Genomic DNA, 12,200 nt, shown 5'->3' with positions numbered 1-12,200 from the left:
ATTTTATTAGAAAAGCAATGCATATACATTTCAATAATCAGTTTTTATTTTCTATAAGTATTGTTTGAATTTCTCTAAACCATTCTCCAGAGTTAACTGTTTAAAATTCATTCGCATTAAAAAGTGGACAGAGTACCTGAACAGACATTTCTCCACAGATGTACAGATGGCCAACAGACCTATGAAAAGATGCTCAACATTATTAATCATCAGGGAAATGCAAATCAAAACCACAGTGAGATACCACTTCATGCCTGTCAGAATGGCTATCATCAAAAAGTCAACAAATAACAAGTGCTGGCAAGAATGTGGAAAAAGAGAATTCTCCTACATTGTTGGTGGGATGGTAAATTGGTGTAGCCTCTACAGAAAAAAGTATGGAGATTCTGCAAAAAAACTAAAAATAGAGCTGCCACGAAACCCAGAAATAACATTTCTAGGTATTTATCTAAAGTAAACAAAAACACTAATTGGAAAAGATATATGAACCCCTATGTCACTGCAGCATTATTTATAATAGCCAGAATATTGAAGCAATCTAGGTATCTATTGATAAATGGATTTTTAAAAATGTGCCATATATAATGGAATATTACTCACCAAGAAAAAAGAATAAAACTTGCTATTTGTGACAACATGGATGGACCCAGAAGATATTATGCTAAAATGAAATAAGTCAGACAGAGAAAGATAAGTACTGCATGATTTCACTTATATCTGGACTCTAAAACACATAAAAAATGAGGAAACAAAACAGAAACAGACCCATAGATACAGAGACCAAGCTAATGGTTGCCAAAGAGGAAGGAGTCGGGGGAATAGGTGGAAAAAAATGAGTGCCATGGGATTGACTTTGACTCTTTACCCCCAACCTTCACCCAAAACTAAAACTCATTCACATATTTTATCATGCATCTTACATACAACAAAGACTAGTAGCAGGCAAGAATGATTGTGGTTAAACAGCCTAATTAAAGAAAAGAACTAATATATTTTTACACTACAGTATTTGGAAAGCAATTTTGTGTTTATTGAAGGTGAATTTTTTCATGCATATTATTCACAATTTTTTTCTATCAGAGTTTTAGTTTTCTAGGGTTGCTGTAACAAATTACCACAAATTGGGTGGCTTAAAATAGCAGAAATTTATTCCCTCCTTTATGGAGGCTGGAAGTCTGAAATCAAGGTGTCACCAGAGTTGGTTCCTACTTAAGACTCTGAGGAAGAATCTATTCCATGTTTCTATCCTAGGTTTTGATGGTTGGCAGCAATTCTCGGTGTCCCTTGGGTTGTAGATGTATCACTCCTATCTCTGACTTCATATTCCTGTGATATTCTTCTCTTTGTCTCTTTCTCTTTTCTTATAAGGACACCAGAAATATTTGATTAAGGGCCTGCACTTATACTTATTCTCTTATTCAACCTTCACATCATAGTAAAAGCACCACATGGTCAGACCTGGTTTCATTCAGTAGATGAGATCCCTACTAGATGTTCTTATGGTACCTGTACTGCTTCTTTGTAGCATTTACCACTATGTCAATTTCACATTAATTTTTGTGATTATTTAACTACCATCACTTCCACCACTTGACTATAAACTCTGTAACACAGGTACTGTGGGATATGTGTATTTTACTCACCTTTGTTTCTCTATTGAGCTCAGTAATTGCTGAATAAATGAATAAATTAGAAATGCATATTTACATATAAAAAGTTGATATATGAATTATGAATCAATCTCATCAATTTATTAAAAATCCTCTACCAAGTGAACTCCTGAATAAACATTTTATAATTAGAATTCCTATCTAAACATTAAGGGTGCATTGATTTTAACACCTGGAATACCTCATATACCTTTTTATTTCAAATAGGCTTGGTTGAATTATTTTGAACAGCTCAATTAAAAACTAGGGATCAAATGATGAGAGATTTTATTATTCCTCAAAGACATTCTAGGCTATTAAAATAAACACAATTGACTTTAAAATAAGTTTTGTGAAATTTATTAATTGTTGCAACAGCAATTCTTCATTTTTACTTTGGAATATATAAAAACATGGCATATATGATCAGAAAAAAAATCCCTTTAAAACAGTGGATACTATAACTTCAACAATAAAATTTATCAGTATGATGCATTTTTAAAAGAATACTTGACGACTTAAAAATGCTTAATACCTATATTTGATAAAATTATAGTAGTAATTCATTATTCCAATAATGATTCATTCCATGACCACTATTAATTATTTGAACCACAGAAATTCTGTTGCAAATCTGAATATCTAAATTCAGAATTTAGAGCTACAGATGTAACTATAATCTCTTTTGACAGCTTAAGCTTACATAGTTAGTTAAATGCACATAGTATTCTTTTTTCTTAAATTTGCTGGTTAGAGAAAGAACTACATTTCAAAAGTCAAATATAATACAAAGATAAACACATTAATCCAGTTTTGAGATGCTGCTGCTCCCTGAGTTGAACTTCCTGTGTCATGCTAATATTTCCTACATTTTCTGTGGGAGGAAAAAAAATGCTAAGTAACTTCAATTTCCACATGTATGTAGTACATATCTATATACGTATATCTCATATTTTTTTTTTTTGTATTAAGCTGTTCAGGAATACCGCATGCAAAAAATAAATAGAAACTGTGATGGAAAACTTGAAGAATCAGATGATAATGACTTTCTCATAATTTGATAGCTGCTCTAAGCTTGGCTGAGCGCCCTCTGGGGTTATCCTGTACATCCTGCTCTTCTGGAGTAAGTACCTTCTTGTGTATCAACTTCCACATTAAAGGTGCCCTTCCTACAGAGACTCCTTCCTTGTTTTCATGACCTGAATCCAATTGTGGTGTTTGTGTCACCTTCTGTCTAGCACTTAAGTTAAACTTTTCCGTCATGCTTATCCCAAGCAAGAATCGTTTGACAATGCGATCTTCTAATGAATGGAAGGAGAGGGCAACAAGGCGACCCCCAGGTTTCAGAAACTTCTGAGCTGTCTTCAGTCCAGTGTAAAGTTCATTGAGTTCATTGTTCACAAATATGCGAAAAGCTTGGAAAGTCTTGGTAGCAATATGGGTAGATCGTTGTAGCAAGTCTTTTCGTGCATATGTAGCAGAAGGAGGAAATGCACCTATAAACAGATTTTGTGAAAACAGGAAAAGAAGACAGATAAAATTAATATTTACCATTGTAAATATACTGGTTGTGTTGTATGTGTATATACTTAAGGCACTAAATTTCCTTAGAAAACTGGCATTTCATCTATTCTCCATTTTATTTCCAAGTATTCTAACAAGGCTTAAAGTTATCGTATTAGAAACATCTTTCATAACTTGTAAAAGAAACCAAAGGCAAACAGGAGTAGGAAAAAAGAACTATCTGCTACCCCAAATAAAATAAAGAAAATTACACCTTGGCACATTATGATCAAACTACTATAAGTGAAAAATAATGAGACAGATCTTGAATACAACAAAGAAAAACTACACATTACATAAAAGAGAACAAAAATATGATAAACAGTTAATTTCTCATTAGAACAATGGAGGCTACAAGATACTGAAATAATATTTAAATTGTTGAGGGGAAAAATATGTCTTACAAGAAAAGGTTATTTTAAAATTAGTCTTTAAAATTAATGATTAAAAGACATCTTTAAATAAATTAAAAATAACAGAATTCATTGCTAACAGGTCTGCATTCAAAAATTGCTTAAAAAAAGTAAAATGACACCAGGTGATAACTTAGATATATAAAAAGTAATGAAGAGAATTTATGTAGATAGTACTCTTTAAGTAAAATTATAACACAATAATTTTAATTTGTAATATAGTAATATAAAATATAGATATAGACAAGTAACATATATGATAGCAATAGTACAAAGGATAGGAGTGTGTAAATGAAACTATCCTGTTGCAAGGTCCCTATATTTTGCTTGGAGTTAAAATAGCATTATGGTCCCTAGAGAAGTCAATAAAAATAATGCAAAGAAAGAAAACTAATATGCTAATAGAGAATAAAAATAATCCCCCAAAGTAATGTTTGACACAAAAGAAAAAGAAAACAAAAATGAGACAAAGAGAAGACAAACAGCAAAATGGCATACCATAAATCCAAATATAAAGACATTTACATTAAATATAAATGTACTAAGACTCGAATAAAATGCAGAGATTGTCAGACTGAAAGATAGCAAGACCTAACTATGCATTGTCTACAGAAATGCATTTTAAACATAAAAATACACACAAAAATAAAAGTAAGCAAAAGACTATGAAAAGACAGTAAACATAAAAAAAAATTTAAAGAGACTACAGTAATATCACACAAAATGAACTTTTAAAAGTGAATCACTAAACCCAAAGAGGAATATTTCTTATTGAGAAAATAGTCAAGACAGTCGGAAGATACACTACAAATGTATGTGTACCAAATAATATAGCTCCAAAAATTAGATGTATCAGAAAAAGGCCCACATTTATATAGACAATGGAGTTTTGAGCAAGTTGTCCAGTTAATTCAATAGAGAGAAAATAAATTTTCAATAAAAGTTAATATCATAAGATGAACTTCAATACATATTGGACACTGTACAATATCACTCACAAACCTAAGAATAAACACTGAAACCAAAAAATATATATCTGACAAAACTCTCTTATCAAGAATATAGAGAAAATCTTACAACTTAATAATAATAAACATCCTACTTGAAAAAAGGGAAAACATTTTAACAGATATATTGCAAAAGGCAAAACAGCCAATAAACATATGTGAAGATTTTCAACATCATTATTAGTCACAGAAATGAAAATTAAAACCATAACGAAATCCTACTAGAACTGCTAATCCCTAGAGAGATACACACTGCTAAAACTGACTCAAGAATCAAGAGGTTATCTGAATGGACCTACTACAAGTGAAAGAGTTGAATTAGTAATCAAAGTCAACTCATAAAGAGAAGTCCAGATGGCTCTACTGATGAATTTTGTCAAAAAACAACAGTAACAACAAAAAAAACTTCACAACCTCTTCCAAAAATTGAAGAGGAGGAAACACTTCCCAAATTATTTCTACAAGGCCAAAATTACCCTAAAACTGAAGCCAAAGACATTACAAGAAAATTATAGACCAATATTTCTTATGGATATAGACATAACAATCCTCAATAAAATATTAGCAAGCCAAATTCAGCAGCATAGTAAAAGGATTACGCACCATGACTAAATGTGATTTATTCCTAAAATACAAGGATGGTTCAACACCTGAAATTTGATCTATGCAATACACCACATTAACAGAATAAAGGAAAACACCAACATAATCATCCAAGTGATTCAGTAAACACATTTGAAAAAAATTTAACATACTTTTATGACCAAAAAAACCCCAACAAACTAGTGATAGAGGAAAGCACTGCATCATTATAAAGGCCATATATGAGAACCCACAACTAACACACATCGATGATGAACAACTAAAGCTTTTTCTCAAAGATCATGAATAACACAAGAAATGATATCTACGTTCACCATTTCTATTCGATATAGTACTGGAAGTTTTAGAGCAATTAGATAAGAAAAAGAAAAAAATGGCATACGGATTAGAAAGGAAGAAATAAAAACTATCTCTGTTTGCAAAGGATATAACCTTATATATAAAAAACACTACAAGCTACACACACACACATACACACACCCTGTTAGAACCAACAAATGAACTCTGTAAAGCAGTAGGAAACAAAATTAACAAGCAAAAATCACTATATACTATAATGAAATTAAGAAAACAATTCGATTCACAATAGCATCGAAACTAAATATTTAGGAATAAAGTTAACAAGTTAAGTATAAAATTTATGCTATGAAATATACATAAATTTTCTGAAATTGTTTAAGATGGAAATACTCCCCAAACTCATCTAAGGTTCAATACAATCTCTATCAGATCTCAGCTGACTTTTTGGTGCAAATTGACAAGCTGATTATAAAATTCATACAAAATTGTAAGACCTCCAGAACAGCCAAAATGATCCTAAAAAAAAAAAGAAAAGAACAAAGTAGGACAACTCATGCTTATGGACTTTAAAACTTACTACAAAGCAATAGCAATAGAGACAGTGTAGTACTGTTGCAGCGATAGACATAGAGATCAGCGAAATGTAATTGAAAGCCTAGAAATAAACTCATATAGTTATGATTTTTGACAAGAATGCCAAGACCATTCAATGGGGGAAAGAAAGGTCTTTTGAATAAATGGTGCTGGGACAACCAGTTAGCTACATAAAAAAGAATGAGTTAAACCTGTAAATCATATACAAAAATTAACTCAAAATGGATCAAAGACCTAAATGTGAGAGCAAAAACTAATAAAAACACTAGATGAAAACATGGAGAAAAATCTTCATGACTTTGAAGTTGGCAGAAGACTCAGAAGGAAATTCCCGAATCACAAGCAACAAAAGAAAAAAATAGATAAACTGAAATTCATTAAAATTAAAACTTCTGTCCTTCAAAGGACACCATCAAGAAAGCAAAGACAACCCAAAGAATGGGGAAAATATGCCAATCATATATATGATAATGAATTTATATCTGGAATATGTAAAAGAAGCAAATTACAAAAGAAACATGTATGACTCTATGTATACAAGATTTTAAAATATGAGGATCAAAACAGACATGCCTCATTTAGTTCTCTAGGTAAACAAAAATGTTGATTTTTAAACAAATTAATATGATTTTCTTTAGTTTTTCCCCATTGGCACACAAATATGGTATTAATGTTCAATGAATTTACACAGGAATTTTTATTTGATTTAGCAGCTTGTTCCTAGAGAATATTATCCTATAGAGAAGTGAGCTTTCCAGTCCAGATTTCCTATGAATGAAGATCTGAAAGCATGACTGTGATCCTGGCACCTAAGTCTCCTTAGCATGATTCTTACAGCAAAATAAATTATACAAGGCTTAGTTCACATGTCCAGTAGTAAAGTACATTAAAACATCAGATTAATATTCTTAGGGAACGAGAAAAGAGAAGGGGAGAAATAATTTACTAGGGATCCAAGAATCTTGCTGTCTAAAGTTAACCAAATCAGTGTTATGAGTTCATTCTTTCCACTACAAAAACTACTTTGCTGAAAGGCTAGAAAATGTTAGCCACTAGGGAATTTATCTTCCAAAAGCCAGGTCTCTCTGAAATAAAATACAAAGTCAAAACTGAAGAGGGAGGTCAACTTCTTTCCATGGCTATTCAATTTCTACATTTTCCAGAGAGAGTTCTGGTCACTGGAAAATGTGTTTCAAAACATGCTAAAGATCTGAACAAACATGCAACTCTTCACATTGTAGAGCTTAATTTAGAGGACATTTCAGGAAGGCTGCATTACTGAAAACTTTGTGTGATTTAAACTTTGCATAATTCAACACTAATTTTCTCAAAGGAGAAATATAACATAAAATACATTTGAACATGCATGGATTTCATGTAAAATAAGAGGTAAGCATTCACGAAGCACACGGATCAACAAATACTGTAGAATATTTCTGCTTTAATACTTAAAAATTTGTAAACATTATCTCTAATGTTTTATAGAAATTAAAAGCATAGCTCAACACGATAGAAGCTTATTCTATCACAGAAGTTCTAATACAAATAAGCGCATTGGTTTGTTTGACATGACAAAGGCATTTCTGTTTACCAGCTAAAATGGCCCCTTCCTGTGGCAGAATTATTGTTTATAATTCATCTAGTCAGCTAGCTGTGAAACTAAGATTCCTGACGAATTCTTTTAATTAGAGGATGTTTTAATTTCAAAGTTTTCACATAAAGTGAGACTTTATTAATATTTTATATTATGTAACTCTAAGTTTTATAATTCATATGCACATTTAGTACATTCATACTATATATGAATTTGGAGCTGACAGATTAACACCACTGTGAACTGACAAGCTTTTCTTTATATAATCTAATTAGGCCCTGCCAATGTCATATCATGAAGAAAGAAAATAAGAGCTTTACTTCATATTTAGGAATGGATAGTCCTGAAGATAATAGGATTAACTCCAATCCATGAATCTTTTCTTCTGAGTCTTTCTTATTTTTGCTTAGGGAATTTTAATCTGGACTATGTCCACTGGGTCTGCTGAAAAGAATTACTAGGTGTGGTCCTGTCAACTTCCTCAAGGCTCATCTTTAGGCACCAGGAGATGACAAGGGATTGCAATGGGCAATGTGTTTTGTGAGTTTTCCATGCTGTTCTAAGGCACATACACTCTCTTATTTTACATAGGTTCAATTTCCAGGGTTCCCCTTCTTTTATAGTGGCACTTTGTGCCTATAATTTATAGGAAGAAAGGTTGACAATGAAGATTGTGTAAAATGAAATAAAAAAGAAACAAAAGAATATAAAACAGCATATGGTAATAGGAATTAAAGTGGTAAAATAAAACATCAGCTGGGAATGATACATTCAAAATGACAAAAAAAAAAAAAAGAGAGAGAGACAATCCTACTATTAAGGATTAAACAAGGAAGGTTCTTCATTTAAATTGGAAAGTTTAAGGGAAATCAGTAAATGTCTTGTTCCTCTGAGGTAGTAATGATGGCTTTCCTTGTGAAAGTCACCAGTCAGAGAATGAGACAGAATTCTCTTAGGTATACAAAGGTGAGGTCGGGACATCTACTGATAAGTAATCAGGGAAAAAAAAAGGTTCAAAAACTATACTAGATCCAATGCTTACCCATGTGCTGGACTCTGAATCAGGCCCTAGGAAGAAAAATATTAATAAGGCCTGGTCCCTGCCCTCAAGGAGCTCACTGTTTTGCAATCCTTCACCTCTTTCCCATCTCCCATACCCTGTTATCAAAAATAGAAACTGGTCTCTGCTTTCCCATTTCCTGAGTTTCATCACAAAATCTTGTATGGCTGATTTGATTAAGGCATAGTGTAAGACAGAAAATATGGACTCGATCACAATTTGGGCCATTTATTTTGGTACTGAGAGAAAATCTTTTTGTGTTTTATAGTCTATCAATGGACTTATTTAACACTAGGCCAATGTATATTAGTTCTAAGTGGGTAGAGGTGTGCTCACCCCTAAGTGTAGCACTGATGATGCTTTACTGTAATTACCAGTTTACTTGTCTGTCTCACTTGTCTCTGCTCTCCTTGTGAACAGGAACTGTTCGTGTGCACTCTTATATCCCTTGCACTTAACAGAGAAGCTTATGATTCTGAACCCCGACTGCACAACAGAGTCACCTGTGGAGCTTTTTAAAAAATAAAGATGCCTGGCCCTAGTCCAGATTTATTGAATGAGGTTCAAAGGTTTATTGCACAGGAATCACTACTTTTTAAAAGCTTCACAGAGGATTTTGACTTGCAGCCAAGATTAAAAACTACTATAGTAAACACTCAGTAAATGATTGCTGAAAAGATAATGAATAGATAATGAATAAAAAAAACTAAATGGATAAATGAATAAAAATCCAGAAGCATTACCACAAAGAGTTTCATTTACATCATTGGATGGATATATAAAGAGTATAATATTTAATCACATCAGGGAGAGCATATTTTTAGTCACAGAAAATGTTATGAACAGAATGTAAAGTTAATGTCATAAAATAGGCCCCATTCTATATCCTACTTTTTGGCCAAATGTAATTGTGGGTATAAAAGTATAATTTTAATGGGGCAATTGGACTCTCAAATTTGCTAGTAAATTCATTGTCTCAATATAATTGTTTGCATCATTAAATGATATCTGGATACTGATTGGGAATGTCCTTAATGAATCAATCATTTGCACATGCAACGGAGAATCTGCAAATAATTTTAACCTTAGGAAATGGAAGTTTGCAAGCCCTTATTATCTGAAATGAGCAATATGCAACTTTATTTTCGCATAGTTCTTTTAAAGGATAAAATAAGACATAAAATATAATGGTAAAATTTGAAAATTTATGTTTAAATAAATTCGTGAAGATCTTCAGTGATTTAAGTTCAATCCTCCCCCCCAATTAATGCACAATATTGTTGAGATTTAATGTAAGCTTTATTTTAGTTAATACCTATGAAATCCTAAACTACAAGTTTTCTCAATTCTTCAGAATAACAGAACTGCTTTCCTCCTCATACTTCAATAGCAAACTTAGAGCAGTAAAACTGACTACAAAAGGAAATTAAAAGCTCATATACATTTAATAACAAGATGTTTTCAAGTTACATACTTTCTAAAAATGTGTATATTTAAAATTAAATGTACATTAAGTTCATTATGAGATAAGTTCTAATTTCAGTATAACTCTGAGACATTATTTGGCCCTTAAGTTCTCTCACAGTAATGTTGGAAAACCTGACAGAATGACATAGCTGTTCAATCTCATTAGAAGCACTCCATTCTCACATTCCAGATCAGGTTCACTGTTATGTTTTAGATTTCTGACAGTTTCATATCCTTACTCTTTTCCTTCTCTCACATCAGCAAATTTGGACAGCTGCATATATGAAATGTATCCACCACTTCTCACCAACTCCTATCTTCCTAGTCCAAGTCATCATCATCTTTTCTACCACCAGAGTGATCCTTTTCATACAAAAATTAGATCATGCCATTCCACTGTTCAACAAGTCTAGTATCTTCCTATCACATGAAATAGAAACTGAAGTTTTTGCCTTGGTCAAATGTCCCTGTGTCATATTCAACCTCTGCTTACTACTGCCCCCATTTCTCTGACCTCATCTCCCGATTCTGAACTCTGTATTGTTAACTGAACCATGAGCATGGTCCTGTCTGAGTCCTTTGATCTGTACCTACAATATCTGCCTTCACATACCTGGAAGGCTTACTCCCTGCTTCCCAAATATTTGGGAAGGTCTCTTTCCAAATACCATGGAATTAGAAAGAAAGCCTCTGACTACACGCATAAAAATAACACCCTGTCACTAGAGTCCCCTTAAATTGTTTTATTCTTTTTCATAATACCTCATAGGGGACAAATATTTACTTGTTTATCATGTCTTCCTCCATTAAAATACATACTCAATGAAAATAGAGACTTTGTTCACTACTATAAATTCTTTGCACCAAGAAGAGTTGGCACATTAAAAAATATATTGCATTCGTACTTAGAGTTATATCATTGTTAAAAAAAAAAAAAGCAAAAAGATATATTATCAGCTGTATGTGAAATAAAACATTAATGTCACCACTCCTTAAATTCTGCCCCAAGAGACAAGCAAAAGGTACATTTTCTAACATTTTTTCTTGAAAGACATACATGAAATTTGTATATAAATGAATATATAGCAGATATATTTTGTGAGAAGGGAATGATCTGCAAAGTGATCTGAAACTTGCTTTATTTACTGACTTTAATTTATAAAATAATTTCAGTTGCATAGATGCATTATAATTCATTTTGCTTGCTCATTTAACAAATGTTTGCAATGTCAAGCACAGTACCAGCTAACTGGGAATACAACAGTAATTAAGATAGAGGCAGTTTCTACTCTGGTATGGAGCTCATATTGCCAGCACGGCAGGGATATTTAGAATGTTTTCTATTTTTGTTATCACAAAAAGATGCTGCAGTACACATGTAAAATGCACATTTTAAATTTCTACAAGGCAAAACAACTCTACAAAATAAACAGACAGTCACGATCTGAGAAAAAATATTTGTTACTGTATATGAAGCTGTGATAGTAGGATTAGAGTTGTTAGGTCAAAGGTTATTTATGCCCATTTAAGTTTGGATCAATACTCTCAAATTTGCTCTCTAAATAGATTGTATCAATTTACTTTTATCAATAGTATATGAGAGAGTCCATCTATCCACATCCTCACTAGTCCTAGAACCTATCACTCTTTTTAACCTAATCTAATAGTAGGCAAATGATAGTTAACAGTTGTTTTAATATGTGTTCCTTTGGCAATTAACAGAATTTGGAATCTTTTCAAACCTAATGGTCATTTGATTTCAGCTATGAATTGCTCGAACAAACCCTTTGTCCATATTCGTAATGTGATGTTGCTTTTTTCTTTATTGATTTGGAAGAGCTATTTAGAAAATAAAGATATTAACCCTTTGTCTCTCATACATAGCTGCAAATATTTTTTCTGGATTGTAACTTTTTCACTTTGTAGGTTTTCTAACATACATAAATTAAA

General features: G+C 32.1%; 1 protein-coding gene across 2 annotated transcripts in view; it reads right to left on the bottom strand.

Annotated features, from left to right (window-relative positions):
• Positions 1 to 1,993: 1,993 nt before the first annotated feature.
• The window catches only part of METTL15 (methyltransferase like 15), a 159,646-nt gene continuing 149,439 nt past the window's right edge, over positions 1,994 to 12,200 (bottom strand). For both annotated transcript variants that reach the window (XM_036221684.1, XM_016122994.2), the window contains exon 6: positions 1,994 to 3,145. In XM_036221684.1, coding sequence (XP_036077577.1) covers positions 2,700 to 3,145 — 446 coding nt within the window. In that variant the 3' untranslated portion in view covers positions 1,994 to 2,699. The remainder of the gene's footprint in view (positions 3,146 to 12,200) is intronic.

This window comes from Rousettus aegyptiacus, unplaced genomic scaffold, assembly GCF_014176215.1.
Source record: "Rousettus aegyptiacus isolate mRouAeg1 unplaced genomic scaffold, mRouAeg1.p scaffold_m13_p_5, whole genome shotgun sequence".
In the NCBI taxonomy this organism is placed as follows: domain Eukaryota; kingdom Metazoa; phylum Chordata; class Mammalia; order Chiroptera; family Pteropodidae; genus Rousettus; species Rousettus aegyptiacus.
The sequence above is the reverse complement of the archived record's forward strand: the minus strand, read 5'-3'. Positions and strand labels throughout refer to the sequence as shown.